Source organism: Cyanistes caeruleus, chromosome 26 (genome assembly GCF_971803275.1).
Source record: "Cyanistes caeruleus chromosome 26, bCyaCae1.hap1.1, whole genome shotgun sequence".
Taxonomy (NCBI): Eukaryota; Metazoa; Chordata; class Aves; order Passeriformes; family Paridae; genus Cyanistes; species Cyanistes caeruleus.
Window position 1 is genome coordinate 4,484,956 of NC_141726.1, and position 15,090 is coordinate 4,500,045.

General features: G+C 51.4%; 2 protein-coding genes across 17 annotated transcripts in view; one reads left to right on the forward strand and one right to left on the reverse strand.

Annotated features, from left to right (window-relative positions):
* Positions 1-41: 41 nt before the first annotated feature.
* Positions 42-5,259, reverse strand: YARS1 (tyrosyl-tRNA synthetase 1). Of its 2 annotated transcripts, none has more exons than XM_086863899.1 (14): positions 5,121-5,259; positions 4,618-4,682; positions 4,098-4,244; positions 3,833-4,008; positions 3,568-3,697; positions 3,236-3,316; positions 2,862-2,954; positions 2,531-2,666; positions 2,282-2,367; positions 1,768-1,903; positions 1,365-1,459; positions 1,062-1,255; positions 816-957; positions 42-656 (listed from the first exon to the last, which is right to left on the reverse strand). In XM_086863899.1, the coding sequence occupies exons 2-14, from the start codon at positions 4,672-4,674 to the stop codon at positions 546-548; spliced, it is 1,584 nt and encodes a 527-aa protein (XP_086720025.1). In that variant the 5' UTR covers positions 4,675-4,682; positions 5,121-5,259; the 3' UTR covers positions 42-545. The 2 variants fall into 2 exon arrangements, with proteins under 2 accessions (XP_086720025.1, XP_086720023.1); XM_086863897.1 differs by lacking the exon at positions 5,121-5,259 and adding an exon at positions 4,772-4,962.
* S100PBP (S100P binding protein) overlaps positions 4,835-15,090 on the forward strand; it is a 24,963-nt gene continuing 14,707 nt past the window's right edge. Inside the window, exons 1-6 of one of the 15 annotated variants that reach the window (XR_015279445.1) lie at positions 4,951-5,022; positions 6,567-7,727; positions 7,918-8,015; positions 9,076-9,731; positions 9,774-10,006; positions 10,046-11,798. Coding sequence is in view for 11 of the 15 variants with exons in the window: in XM_023941238.2 (XP_023797006.2) it covers positions 6,672-7,727; positions 7,918-8,015; positions 9,076-9,180; positions 13,011-13,158 (1,407 nt within the window). In the remaining 4 variants the exon portion in view is untranslated. Of the gene's footprint in view, positions 6,149-6,566; positions 7,728-7,917; positions 8,016-9,075; positions 10,007-10,026; positions 13,638-15,090 lie in introns of those variants that run through there. The other 14 variants (XR_015279444.1, XM_023941238.2, XM_023941237.2 and 11 more) reach the window with 14 other exon arrangements.

The following is a 15,090-nucleotide window of genomic DNA, read 5'->3' on the forward strand; positions in this document are numbered from 1 at the left end:
GCTGCCAGCTCCCCTGGACAGATGGGCACAGCCACGTGCAGTCAGCTCGACATTTTATTGGGTTTATGACAGACAGATGGTTCCCGAGTCAGTGTTTAAGGCCCACAGCCCCCATGGGCTCAGGACAGCCCCACAGGTGCTGCCTGGGCTCCTGGCACCAGTGGCCACAGCGCTGGGGGTGGAGCAGGGGACGGGCTGTCCCCAGCTCTGGTAGCAGCAACACAAGGTTGGAGAAGCAGCTTTTCCCTTCTACCCTCACCACAGCACCCACACATGCCACCCCAGCAGGCACCATGGCACAGCTGGGAGCCCCAGGCTATGGGCATGAGTCACAGGGGTCCCTCGGGCGTGGTGGCACCTCCAGTCCCCAGCGCTGGCACAGCCCAGGCCCAGGGGGATGCTGGAGGCAGCTCCCCGGGTGAGAGTTCAGTCCCTGAGCCCCCAGGGCCGAGCCCCTGACTCGGGGCACTGGTGGGAGATGACTGAAGGAGCCTGGCTGAGGTGCAGGAGTCAGGCAGGAGGCACCAGAGCAGCCCTGGCACTTGTTAGCTGATGCTGCCACCCTTCAGGCTTTTACAGGAGACTGTCCCCAGCTTGGTCAGGAAGTTTCTCTGCTTCCACTGCGCGACACAATCCTCGGAGATGCGGAAATCGGCCTGGGGGGCAGAACAGGGAGTCAGGCTCAGCCCTGGGAAGGTTCATCTCCTCCTTTGCTGCCAGTAACACCAAGGGGCCCAACAGCCCATTTGAGGTCACCCAGAGGTGGAGATGGTGTGGCCCTGCTGGATGGAACTCCAGCCACTCCCAGTCCTCACCTGCAGCTTCTCAAAGACCTTTTTCTTGGGCTTGAGCTCCTCGTCGGGCTCCCCACCCTCGTAGCCCTCCACGTAGACGCGCTCCCCGGCGCAGCACCCGGCTGGGGGGTCCAGGGGCTCCACTTGACGGGGTTCCCCCACGCTATGGAGGGGAGTGGAGACACCAGAGTCACCCCAGAGTGCTGCTCAGCTGCCCCTCACCACCCTGAGGGAGGCTCCAGCCCCAGGGTCCCCTCTGTCCCTCACCTGGAAGCACACAGCACCATGCCCTGTGACTCCACCCCTCTCATCTTCTGGGGTTTGAGGTTGCAGAGCAGCACCACAAGCCTGTCCTGGAGCTGCTCCTTGGGGACAAAGTGCACCAGGCCGCTGACCACGGTGCGGGGCTCGGCCTCGCCCACGTCGATCTTCTCCACGTACAGGCTGTCGGCATCCGGGTGCTGCCGGGGGTGCAGGGATGGCAATGGGGTGGCAGAGAAGGTGGCATTCCCCCCCCAGGCACACCCCAAATGTCACCACGTGGGAAGGTTTCCTCCCCTCTCCCCATACCTTTTCCACACTGATCACTTTGCCGACACGGATGTCCAGCCGGGATGGGACCACGTCCTCCGGCTCTGAGTTCTTGGTGCCCTTCTCTCCAGGCTCTGCAGGGTGAACAGAACGGTCACAACACTCAGCACAAACTCAGGGAGGTGGTCAGCCCCAAATGCAGGCCCTGGGGGAATTCCTTGCAAGGAATTTCCATGCCTGTCACTACACAGACAGAGAACAGAGAGCAGAGTCCCTCCTGTGCTGGCTTTCCTCATCTTTCCCAATATTCTCCAAGGATGTTTTTGAGTCTGGAGCTTCTCTGACCTCAGGTCCTGGGGGGACTCTGTCCCACTCAACCCTGCAAGGCTGGGCCCCATTTCCCTGAGCTCCCAAGCTCCCACTTCCCTGGGCCCCTCCTTACTGGCTTTGGATGGGGTGGGATACGCAGCGCTGCTCAGCTTCTTCAGCTCTGGGCAGTTGAATTTCTCTCTGATGGGGTCAAGCAGTTTGTTCAGGGCTACTTCCACCGAGTTCTTCAGGTCTCCAGGGTGCACAACCTGTGTCAGGACAAAGATGTTCCTGTCTGAGGTCACGGGTGGGAACTGGAGACCAACAAGGTGGCAACATGAATCCCAAACCCTTGACCTGATTCCCCTTGGACATCAGAAGTTTCTGGACACTTGTGCCTCCAGCCTCTGCTGGGAACAGCTGGGAAGGGTTAAACTGCTGCTCTGCTCCAGGGTGTGGCTGATGTGGTGCTGTCCTGACCTCACACCCTTCACTCATCCTCTCTCCCCTGGGTTCTCCTGCCTAGGAGCATCCCACATCACAGGCCATGCCCCACACCTCTTCCCAGTGCAGATCTCCATCTCCCAGAGCTCCCAAACTGCTCACAGGAACCTCAGGCAGAAGGTTCAGCCTCTCCCAGCACTCACCTGCTCAGCAAAGTCCTTCTCCAGGGCCTCGTAGGCTGTGTAGGTTTTGTTTCCTCCCCATTTTTCCTCTCGCAGGACCACAAACTCTAGGACAAAGCAGGTTTTAAAGCTCAGATTAACTCAAGGCTCAGGTGAACCACCCACCCCACTCTGCCCAAGAGCAGAGGCTGAGCAGGTGGCACTCAGGAGAACCCTTGTTCCAGGGGACACACTCCTGTTCCCCACCCCTGAGCACAGCAAGCCTCTCACCTGACTTGAGAGGGAAGAGGACGTGCTTGATGAAGGAGAGGACACCGTTGTTCTCCACGTTCCCTGGCTCACAGAAAGCCTTCTTCAGCTTCTTCTTCACGTCCTCCTTGCGGTCCAGAAGATCAATCTTGGAGTCCTGCAGCAAGAGATTTCCTCAGCCCTTCACACCCAAGCTTTTGCCCAGAAAACTCATGCTGGAGTGCTGCACCTTCTTAGAACCCTGTGTGAGTGGGGAGGGAGAGCTCACCTTCCCTGGGGTGGTTCCCTCTCAGCCCCCAGCCACCAACCTGTCCCCCCAGAGCCCCCTGAGCACAGCCAGACCCACACCAACCTCTTCTGACGAGCTCATTTTGCTGCCTGTCAGTCCAGGAACCATGGGGTTCATCAAATGAACGCGCTTGGCATAGCCCAGGGAAGGGAGGTACTGGGAAAACACAAGGAGGCAAGTCAGAGACAAACCTCATTCAGCTTTAATTCACAGTCCCTGTTTGCTCCTGGCTCCGAGTAACTTTGGGATCTGGAATGACAGGATTCAGGAAGGGCAGAGTCACAGCCAGGGATGTGTGGCAGCACAGAGCATGGGAGCAGCAGCAGCACAGAGAGCTGTCATGCCAACCAAAATCCCACACACTTCTCCCAATGGATTTGGGAGTTGCCAAGCCCTCCCTCAGGCCCCAGTCTGGCAGAAATCCCCCAGTTCCTGACCTTCTCTGCGAAGGTGAAGATCTTCCTCTGATCCACCCCTCCAAACTGTGCGTCCACCTTGAGATATTCCTCATCCAGCGCCTGTGGAGAGACACAGAGCCTTGAGGCCAGACCCAAAACAGTCCTGGCCTGTCCCTCTGCCTCTCCTGGGGCACTCCCAGCCAGGGGAGGACGGGAACATTCCAGACTGTTTGCTGGAACAGCAGCTCTGTGCTCAGGCCAGGCTTTGTGCCACCGCCAGGTGTGACATTGGGGTGGACAACAATGACCTTGCCACTCAGCCCCAAACACCCCAGCTGCCAGCACCTCCCTGGACACCACACCTGCCTCACCTGCAGGCCTGGGTAGAGCAAACCACTCAGCAAGGGATGTTCCACCTGCTTCACCACCTCTGCCCCTGCCTTCTTGGCGTCGTGCTGTGTCACCACGGAGGAGAGCCGGTACACGTCCAGCGTGTACTCCCTGTGGGAGGGACAGCACCGTCACCACCAGCCACGGGGACACCTCTGAGAGCTGCTCCTGGCCACACTGAGAGGGGACAAAGCCTGGAGGCACCTCCTGGAGTGACAGCTCGGGATCAGCAGTCCCAGGACTCACTTGCTGAGCTGGTAATCGGTGCCCCGGACAAATGTGAGCTTTTCCAGGGGCACCCCGATGCTCTCCAGCATGGCTTTGATGACATGCTCGTAGTAACGGGTGCGCAGCTCCAGCAGCTCCCAGGGAGCCTTCATGTTGTCCAGGTAAGCGTGGAGGTCGGCAAAGAGGATTGTCACCTAGGACAGGGGACAGGCGGTGTCACCTCGGTGAGGGGAACTGCCCCTGCTGACTGCAGCTGCCACCCAGCACGGTGACAATGCCCCACCTCACAGCCAGCCCTCAGGAAATCCGCGATCTTGGACATGGGCACGAAATACGCCACGTGAGGCTTGCCCGTGGTGGCGGTCCCCCAGTAAATCTTCAGCTCTCGCTCCTTCAGGATGGCCATGAGCTTGTCCTCGCCCAGCACCTCCTGTCAGGGGCCAAAACACATGGCACTGACAGGGCTGGGCAGGACAAATCCCGCTGGGTGTCCGGGCTTCACACACGGTGTGTCCCGGTGATAATCCCCGGAGCTTGCTCTGCCTCAGAGCTCCCCATCCCGGCCTCCCCATGCCCTGATCCTGCCCCGTTCCCCCCTCTCGGACCCCAATCCTGCCGTGTCCCCTCGATCCAGCCCCGACTCCCCCGGTATCTGGACCCCATCCTGCTCCAATCTAACCTCAATCAACCCGCCCAGCCTCAATTCCTCCGCCCGACCCCGATCCAGCCCCGCTGGTCCCTGAGATCCAGCCCAGATGTCCCCTCTCGTCCCCCCCGGCCCGGCCCCATCCGCCTCCCGGTACCTGCAGGTTCCGCGTGATGAGCTGATACTTCTCCTGCGGGCCGGGCGCAGGCTCCATAGCGGCGGCTGCAAGGCAGGACACGCCGTTAGCGGAACCCCGGTATCCCCCGGTACCCCCCGGAACCCCCCCGGTTCCCCGGCCCGGTCCCACCGACCCGCCCCGGGTTGCATCAGCCCCGCTCGGCGCTCGACTGCCGCTCCTGGGCCTTCCGAGCGCCGAGCTGCCGATGAAACGAGCGGGAGTGAGGGGGCGCGCTACGCCAATCAGAGAGCGCCTTTCACGGCGAGGAGACCGCGCTCCGCCAATCAGAGAGCGCCTCTCACGGCGGGGAGCCCGCGCTCCACCAATCAGAGAGCGCCTGGCGCCTGTGGGGGCGTGGCCTTGGCGCCGTTAAGATGGCGGCGGGTGAGCGCCCTTGTCGCCAGGCCCGGCCGGGCCGCGGCCGCTGCTTTGTCTCAGCCAAACTTAATTTTTTCCTGGTTTATTTAGGGAGCGGGGTTTACCTCTTTTTTCCCGGGATTCGGGGAGCTCCCCGTGTTCGTGTGGGCCGGGAGGAGGAGCAGGGGCGGGGCGGGCTGGGCCCCGCCTTGGGGCGGTGCCGTTGAGGCGCCGGTTGGGCGGTGCCCGCTGAGGGACGGGCGGGTCCCTGATGGAGAGAGGCGGGGGCCGTGGTTGATTCAACGCCCTCGGTGAGGGGCGAGCGGGGCCTTACCGCTTCCTGAGGTTTTATCTGGAGAGGTGAATGCTCCAGAGTGACCCCAGTGCAGGTTTTTAGTGCCTAAATAGGGTTCAAGAGAGCTGGAAAGGGATTTGGGATCAGGGCCTGGAGGGACAGGATAAGGGGGAATGGCTTCCCACTGCCAGAGGGAGATGGGATATTGGGAAAAAACCCCTCCCTGTGAGGGTGGTGAGGCCCTGGCACGGGTTTCCCGAGAAGCTGTGGCTGCTCCATCCCTGGAAGTGTCCAAGGCCAGGTTGGAGCAAGCTGGGCTGGTGAGAAGTGTCGCTGCCCTGGCAGGGGGTGGCACTGGATGAGCTTTATGTCCCTTCCCACCCAAACCATTCACGGGTTCCATGGTTAGAGCCGAATTATCAGACTATCACACTGCATGGGACTAAATCCAGACGTGTTCTTGTGTGGGTTTTGTGCACACACAGCTGATTCCTGAGGTGTTTTTTTTTTCCTAGCACAATTCTGAAAGTGTCCATTTTCATTATTTAGGCAGAATTGCCCAGGTTTCATTCCTGGAGTGTGTAACCCTCCCTTTTTTTAAACAGTAATCAAAGCAACGGAAAGACAAAATACATTCCTTTAAATCCTTGCTCAAAGAGGACAGGAAATACCTTGCCTTTGTCCAAATTCCCCTGCTGGGTGAGAGTCAAGTGCAGGGCTTTCAGGTCCAAAGATTCCTTTTGGGATGAGTCCTCACTCCGGGGAAAAAACAGGGTTTGTTTGTGAATACTTTGGAGCTATTGAGTTTCACAGGAAGGTTCTTTATCTGGTGATCTTGGATTACAACGAGGTTTTTGTGTGAGTGTCTCAGTGACTAATACCCTGACAGGGTTCCTCTTCCTTTGCTCAGTTTTTCCCAACCCCAAAAAAGATTTTTTTAAAATGTGTTTGTTTATCTCTGAAGGGCAAAAGTGGGGGTTGAGACACTTGGAGGTTTTATTTAATGCCTCAGGAGTGTTTTGCAGTTTAAGGCTGTAATTTGGGGTCCCTGGGGTCTGCTGTGAGGGACTGGCAGCTGTTTGGGAGGAGAGGGGGTTTCCAATCATTGGGATTTCCCGTGGTGTTTCTTGAGGGAACTCTCAGGGATGAAGGATTTGTTGGGACCTAAAACAAGAGAACAAAATCAAATTATGGTGTTTTTGCCTTCTCTGTGAAATTCCAGCATTTTGGGGGTACAGCTGAGCTCCTTTACTGAGGATATTGCTTTTGCTGGCAGGTTGGAGCTGACTCCTGCTGATTCCTCTGGAAGAGCTGCCCAAAGGCCAGCAGCAGCAGAAGAGCCTCTAGAACTGGGAGCAGAGTTCCAGGAAGCCACAGAGCCATGGGAGACAGTTCCCCTGCGTCCCCTGGGCTCTGTCAGGAATTCAGACAGGACCCACTCCCCAGGGCTAAGAGGCTGTCGGATTCCGCAGTGCAGGTGCAGGCCCTGCAGTCAGCTAAGAAAGCCTGTGTGCTGAGGCGTGGTTGCAGCACTCCAGACCCAGCAGGGAATCTTCTCTTCCCTTCCCCAAGCTCTGGCTGCTCCCTTTTCCTGGAGGAGAGTGCCCAGGATGAGTTTGGTGCCAGTTTTTCTGTGCCCAAGTATGACGACGTGGCCATTTCCCTGGACATCAGTGGGTGTTTCGACGACAGCGAGCTGGATGACTCCTTGCTGGAGCTGTCAGGCAGCGAGAAAGGGAATTCTCCCTTTGATTACACCGAGGAAGAGATCCAGGAAATCTTGGCAGATGATTCCATGGAAGCTGAGCAGCAGCACCTCGCTGGTGAAAGCCACCTGAGCCAAAGTGTGAGCGGAGAGAGCGACAAGACAGAGAGCAGCGGCTGCACCGCAGGGACATTGGTCAGTGAGGCAGCCTCAGAGGTCACAGAAGAGCCAGAGGAACCCCAGGAGCATCCCTCAGGCAGCTCTGGGTGTGATCCTGGCTTTTTGGGTGGCAATGCTGCCCTGGATGGGTCCCAGCTGCAGGTGGAGCTGGACCTAGACCTGCAGGAGCTGCTGAGCCTGAGCCCGTTCGCTGCCGCCTGCGCCGGTGAGGCTCTGGAGGAAAACAACCTGGAAAGAGAAACTTTGGATGCAATGATAGATGATTGTTTGGGATATTCCACAGCTGCTGGGAGCTGCAGTCCTGAAAAATCCACAGAGAGGGTGATGCCTAAAGGCTGGGAAAGCGTGGATCAGGATTGCCTGGGAAGAGCCATGCCCTCATCCAACCTTCCCTGTGGCCAGAGCACAGGGGATGAGAGTCCAGCATCATTGTTGCCACCAAAAAAAGAACTTCCCAAAGCAACAACGAGCTGTTCCTCAAGGAAATCAGGCTTGCTAAAGGATGCTGAAGGGGAATCCACAGGAGCTGAGCAGCCACCAGGCAGCACTAAAGTAAACTCACATCTTCATTCTTGTAATTTGAATGTTTTTAATCACATCCCTGTGGGTTTGTCCATGTGCACACAAGTGTTGTGTTTATATGGGGGAGGTTTTTCAAGTGGGTTTTTGTATAAATCTATAAGCAAAACTTACATGGAAAAATTTTATTACACATTAATCCCCTTTTCCCTTCCCTTCCCAGTTAAGTGACGCAGCTGTAGGCCAGACTGGGCAGGAAGAGCCACCCAGTGGGAAGAAAAGTGGCAAAGTAATTCCTGTCCCACAGGAGAAGGAAGAAAGGTAATTTATTAGGAAATCTGCACTTTGAAAATCATCCCAGCTGTTTCCTCCACCACTTTGTTCCTTGGTTTATTTTAATTTTTAAATTTTTAAAAATTTGAATTTTTAAATTAAGCTGCACTGAAATAGTGGGGAAACAATAAATATTTCACCCTGTAAGATTGTAGTCGTTTTGGTTTGTTAATTTGAGGGTTTTGGTTAATATATTAAATAATGTAGTGGGTTTAGTATTGGTTAAAATTTTTAGTGTATTTATTAGATTTTGTTGTTGTTGTGAGATATGAATTAGGAGGCGGGCAAAATAGGTTTAAAATTTAAAAGGTATAAAAATTTTTATTAATAGAATTAAAAGAATAAGAATTAGAATAAAATTTTTAGAATAAGAATTAGTAAGAGATATTTTTTGGGCTTTCTTGTTTTTAAAATGTGGCTTTTTTAGAGGCAGATTTAGTTTTTAAATGGTTTAATGGGTCGTTAAATTTTAGGGTTAGTTAGTTATTGGATTTTTTTAGGCCCAGAGGAAGCTCTTAGCAATTTTTTTGCTAAGAAACATTATTTTTGTGGATGGCTTCTTCCCTCCTCACTAAATATTAATTCACGTAAAGCTGGTACATCGATGCTGTGAGAAGAGGGAGGATGTCGGGGAACGGGAAGGGAGGTGGCTCGGGCAGTTTTGGGTCTGCAGGGGATGTTTGTGCCTGATGGCCCGGAGCCGTTCCCTGCAGGTGGCAGCAGCAGAGCGGCTCGGGATGTTGCTCCTGCTCTTCCCCGCTCCTGGAGGCGGCACATCGGGGCTTTTCCCCGCGTTCGGGGCGCTGCTGTGCTGTGAAAAAACCGCTTTGGAGAGCTCCCTACGGCAGTGACCGGCTGGGAGCCTCAGCTCTCGGCGTGTTTGGTCTTTGCAGCTTCACTCAAGTAAATACTTCTATTTTTTCAGTCCCAGTGCTACAAGAATGTCGTGTCTGCCACAGTTCTGCAGGGCTCTTTGCCCTCTCTGTCAACTGTAACCTAATTTGACAAATAATCTAAAAATGAATTAACACAATTTATTATTTTTAAGGCCAAAACAACGGACCTGCATTTCAGAAGCACAGCCTGAGCAAAAGAAACGTTTCTCTCCAGGCTGTGGCAGTCCAAGTGAAGAGAAGTGTGGTTATAACCTCAGGTAACCCCCAGGTGGGTTGGGATGAGGCTGGTGGGGAGGGAAAAATTGATATCCTGGCTGGCTGGATGGACTTGAATTCATTGTTTGGAGTGTGTTTGTTTTCAGAGGGGAATAAAGAGTGCCTGTGACACTCTTGTGCACTGCCATGGACATAATTCCTGCACAGGAATCAGCCCCTGGCTCCAGGGTTGGGTCAGAGGAGTTTTAGAGATACCTGGGAATATTGTGAAGGGAGTTTGGTGTGGAAAATCAGGGGTGCTCCAAAAGCAGGTTTGTATTCCCTGGGAGAAGAAGCACTGAGCTCTGGCTTGTTCTGTTGGGAATTAACTTGGTCATGTCAGTTCACAGCTATCCCAGAATCACCAAAATTGGAAAAGACCTTCAATAACATCAAGTTCCCACCTTATCACCAGCCTAGAGCACTTGAGTGCCACCTCCAGTCCTTCCTTGGACACCTCTAGGACTCCACCACCTCCCTGAAACTCACACTGGGAGAATCTTGAGCTCAAGTGCTGAGATTCAGATTCAGACTGGGGGAATCTTGAGCTCAAGTGCTGAGATTGAGATTCAGATTGGGGGAATCTTGAGCTCAGGTGCTGAGATTTGGATTCAGACTGGGGGAATCTTGAGCTCAAGTGCTGAGGTTTGGATTCAGACTGGGGGAATCTTGAGCTTAAGTGCTGAGATTTAGACTCAGACTGGGGGAATCTTGAGCTCAAGTGCTGAGGTTTGGATTCAGATTAGGGGAATTTTGAGCTCAAGTGCTGAGATTTGGATTCAGATTGGGGGAATCTTGAGCTCAAGTGCTGAGGTTTGGATTCAGACTGTGGGAATCTTAAGCTCAAGTGCTGAGGTTTGGATTCAGATTGGGGGAATCTTGAGCTCAAGTGCTGTGATTGAGATTCAGATTGGGGGAATCTTGAGCTCAAGTGCTGAGATTTGGGTTTATTTTTGACACCTTCTCTGTGTTGCCTCAGTGGTGTCATCCAAGAGCCACCGACTGCGGGGGTGTGGAAAGGAAGGTGTTGCAAAGAGCAGGTTTGGATTTCAGCTCATGGGTGGCAGCTGATGGGTAGGACTGGGATGTTCTGAGAAGCAAAATATTCTAGTAGCTTCCAGCCACGGCTCCCTGTGGTTATTTTGAGTGTTCATGGGTGCAATAATTGCCATTTCTTGCGAGGCACAAGAAGCTGACAGTTGTGTGTGTGGAGCCTGCACTTAGGCAGGCAGCAGGAACAGCTGCATCGCCACAGGGCTGCTTCCAGAGGATGAATCCAGCATAAGTAATGCAGAGGGGACGAGGCAGGGAAAGCTAAAATGGCCTGTTTTCTCTTGCTTTCAAATTAAAAATGCAAGACGTATGTTGTGAGTCACAAAAAATCAGGCAGGAGCTCTAAATGAGCGAGGCTGACAAGTGAAATCGAGCTCTCTTTTGCTGGGGAAGAACATTATCTGTGATGCACACAATTTGATTTTCTTATTAGTGCAAACCTTTCTTATTCCAAATAGCTGTAGGCTTGGAATTCAGCCCAACAGACAGCGTGGGCTCTGCCAGTTGTCCCAGATGAAAAGCTCCTGGGTGGGCTGGCAGTGCCCTGTGTGCTGTCCCCCTGCACCTGGATCTGCAGCACTGTCCAGGGTGTGTCATTTGCATAGGAAATGCTGAGTGATCCCAAGGAATTAATGAAGGAAAATCAGCAGGTTTAGAGCCAGTGAGGGAATTCCTTCTGGGAAGCAGGAGCTAATATATTGCTGCTACAAATCTTCAGCTCTGTTTTGAGTTGCAAATCTCCTGGCATTTGTCTCAGGGTAATGTTTCCTTTGCTATCCCATCTTTTACGTAATCTGTCTGTTCTTCCTTGGATCCTGGCTCTTGCTGCTGTGCTGTCTGAGGGAATTCCAATCTGGCTACAGGAGAGATTCTGTCTTTTCTCTTGTCTGCATAGTGGCTTGCACTTGCATGAAATACAACTTTCATATATATAAATAAGATTTCCATATATATAAAATCCATTTTTCATATCTATCTCTTTTATATCTGCATATATCTCATATATATTCTTATATTGGGTGATTGAGTGCTTAAAGTCACAATGACTATCTGTAAAAAAAATCCTTTTATATTCAGGATAAACTTCTCACATTGAGCCATCTCTGCTGTGTAGAGAGACCAACCCCGTGGCTCTACTTGTGCTTCCTCTCATTCTGCTTTCTAGATGCTATTAAATCCTAATATATTCATTTATTTGCAGCTTCCCCTAAGAATTTAAATGCTGGTGAGGCTGTGCTGGAGCAGATGTAAAAATGAGCTGTGATTTGAGCATCTGCTTGGCAATGGGGGGCTGATAATTGACCACACAAGATTTCTGCCAGCTGACCATTTGTCAGTGTTTGCACTTTGTTATTGCCCTTTATCCAGCAGTAAATGGAATTATTTCCTTCCTGATGAGATCCTCCTTGGCAATTCTGGGGCTGGATCAGCTACACAAATAACGAGGCTCCTAAAACTGTGTAATTTGGAGCTGAATCACAGAGTGGGTTGGGTTGGAAGGGACCTTAAAGATTGTCCTGTTCCAGCCCCTGCCATGAGCAGGGAGCCTTCCACTGCTCCAGGCACCTCTGGGAAGCTGAGCTGGCTCCTGTCTGACCTCCATCCATTTTTTTTTTACCTACCAGGACTCCATCAGGAGCTCTCCTTGAGGCTTGCTGTGCTTGCTAGAGGTTTTTGATGCTTTTAAAAATTTTATCAGACTTCTCCCAACCTGGCAGGAACCTGATAAATTATTTCCTTGGAATCAAAGGGACAGGAGGAGGAAATACATTATAAAGAGGCACAAACCATCTGGTTTTACTGTAATAACAAAGATCAATATCTTAAAAAAAAGCCCAGTATGTTTAAGGTGGTGGAAAGGGAGAGCAGTGTCAGGAACAGATGGAGAAACAAATCTGTGAAATACAAATGAACTCTTTGCTAGCAGACTCTGTGATGAAAGACTCTGGTCTCTTGATTGATGCTGAGCTGGTTGAGGGGAAGAAAAAAAAACCTTAATCTTGAAGCAGTTTTTACCTGCCCAAATTAATTTTGCTTGGATGGAGGGCAGGCAGGGAAGGTGCAGGACTGGGGCTGTGCTGACATAAATGAAGAATTCCATTTAGTGGCTGAGCTCAGGAGGGAGATTTCACTTCAAAGCAAATGAAATCCACCTCCAAACCCTAAATTTCAAGAGATGTGGGATGGGAATTGATAAAATGGATTTCTAAGTTTATGGTGAGGGGAGTGAGAAGTTACCTGGGGTTCAGAGTGTGATACTCCTGGTCCAGGGGCAAAGCTGAAATAATCTGAGCTCCTGGTTTGTAACTGGGTGGAACTGGCTGAAAACCTCATCCCAAATCTGTAGTTTGGTCTCGACTGTTGTGGAAGGAATGAGGATGTGCCCAAGGGGAAAGAACTCCAAAGGTTTTAAACTCTGTTTCATGGCAGCTGAGATTATCCAGCCCCCTTTCCTCAGGCCAAAAGGCCTCTGAGCCCTGGGGTGGATGCTGAGGCACTGGGATAAATTCCTCCAAATATCTGGTGGGATTCATCTGCCCTTGGGACTTCCCCTCTTGGAGAGGATTTCCAATCTTTTCCTGGAGTGAGTCATGGTGAAAGCTGGTCCAAGTCCTTGTCTCTCCTCAGGGGTGAAAAGTGCACCCCTGGCAGTAGGAAATGTTCCTTCTTTTTTTATGACCCGTTTCACCTCTGACTCAGAAGGCCAAGGGAAGGAACTGAGATGTAGGAAGGCTCAAAATCTTTAAAAATGTCGTGATTTCTTCTACACTTATTGCAGGCAATGGGAACTGCTGTGCATGGTGAGAGTTTGCCTTGGAGAACCTCCCTTCCTCCCAAACCACCCATGGATTTCTCAAGAAAAACTTCTAAAAATCCCTTCTAGAAGTATCAGTTTTTGGCAAGAAGTTGTTCCTTTGGGTAAATAGGAGCTGATTGTGCAGTTTCTGAAGGAGACCTGGGATTGCTGGGGAGACACCGTGTTCCCTGGGAAGGAGCTGTGATTCACATCCTTCACATGACTGCAGGATGGAAAAACCCTGGAGTTTGGACTGGGCAAGGACACACTCTGTGCTGGGCTGGGAGCCCCTGGGAAGGGCAGAATTCCAGGGAATTGGCCTTTTCCTGAGCTCTGAGTGGAATCCAGATCAAGCTGCTTTGGCTGGAGCCCTTCTGGTCACTGCCTGTTCTTGCTGAGCAGTGAAAAGAAAACTCTGTGTGCTGTGAGAGGTGACAGCCCAGTGCCAGGCAAATGTTCCTGCTCCAAACCAGATGTTTGGACAGTGGTTTTCTAGGAGTGACCCCCATGGTTGGAATTTGCTTTGAAAACCAGATGGTTTTTCAGTTAAAAAATGTGATTTCCTGACTTAAGCTCACTCCTGTGCATAAATAAAATCAAAATAAAGCAGCAAAGTTGTTTTTTTAAAAACATAAATGGGGCAAAGCTTTGTAGCACTCTGAGGCCTGCAGATAACCAAGCCCCTTGAAGTAGTTTGGATTTTAATCTCGCTTTTCTGAGGCTGCCTAAAGTTTGTGGGGTTTTGTCTTGCTATTTCAGAACATGCAAATGAGGGGATTTGAGGTGGGCGAAGCATTTTGTGAGGAAAATTTCCTTTTTGTTTGAAGTTGAACCTTCAGCCTTTGTGGTGGGCCAGGGAGAAGGAGCCTTGCAAAGAAGGTAATGAAGCAGCAGGCAGAATTCCTGAAAGGAACTTTGATGTTTTCACTTCTCAAGGTGCCTTCTTAGGATGTGGTTTGACTTTGAAAACCTCCTACCAAGAAAATCAGGTACCAGCTGCGAGCACCAAGGAAACAGAGATTTGTTTTCAAGAGATGCTGCTGCTCCAGCCTCATCCAAAAGCTCCTCTCGTGTTTGTTTTAACTTTTTGATTGACTTTTATTGCAGAAATTTCCCAAATTCTGACCCATACCCAGTGGGTGAGCAAGAACTTGGCCAAACACTCTGATTTCCAGAGAATTCCTGAACACTCACAGTGTTTATTCATTGCATTTTGCTGCTGAGGGGCTGTGCTGGTTCTTGTCCTGCATTTAGAGGTGTTAATTGGTCTGGTTTTCAGTGGTTTTAAGTTTCATTTGTAACTTCTTCTGCAAAAGCATGAGATTTGCACCAGAGTTTATAAATATTTTGCAGCTTTTAGATGTCATTTTCTTTTTTCCTGTGCTACTGAGCAACTCCAAATGAGTTGGAGGTGGATAGGTTGATATTCTCAATGTTCTTCCCAGGGGTGCCAGCAGGGCCTTGTGACTCCTTTAGGTATTTATAGGTGGAATTTTGGAGTGCAAATTAAGTTTATTCAGGCAGAAAATAATCTCATATTTTTATCATTGCAATCTGGCTATTTTTGGAGATGCTTTTGGCTCGTGTGATCTTAAAGAAATCAAAATTTTGGCTCAGTACTGACGTTTTTTTTAGCCTTGTGGTTCATAGATTTTATTCTGTGGTACCCAGAGTGGGACAGGACTTTGGAAAACAGGCAAAGTTTCTCTCTGCCCTGAATGTGCAGCGGCTGAGACAGGGAGAATGGAAGTTATTTGTCCAAAGGATCAGCAGTGAAGCTTGGAGCAGAGCCTGACTGCACAAACTCCCAGATCTCACAGAATCCAGGCAGGAAGGAACCCATGGACAGCACTTTTGGGGCTGGGTTGTCCAGGCAGGACTCAGGCATGGCCAGTGTCAGCTCCAGAACCTCTCAGGTGTTTTAATTTTGTACAGAATTTACTTCTGTAAATTTTATTTACAGAGAGCTTTGCACCGAGGGAGAAGGAGAAATCCCTTGGAAGCATGTGAGAGCTTCAGCACATGGTGGTTGATGGCTTTTAAAGCAGTGAACCTCACAAAT

What these genes read in the sequence shown, in the direction of transcription:
- YARS1 (XM_086863897.1), bottom strand. An exon ending in TGCTCTACCCAGGCCTGCAG is followed by an intron (nt 3,317 to 3,567) that starts GTGAGGCAGGTG and finishes GTCTCTCCACAG; the next exon opens with GCGCTGGATGAGGAATATCT. An exon ending in TCTTCACCTTCGCAGAGAAG is followed by an intron (nt 2,955 to 3,235) that starts GTCAGGAACTGG and finishes GTGTTTTCCCAG; the next exon opens with TACCTCCCTTCCCTGGGCTA.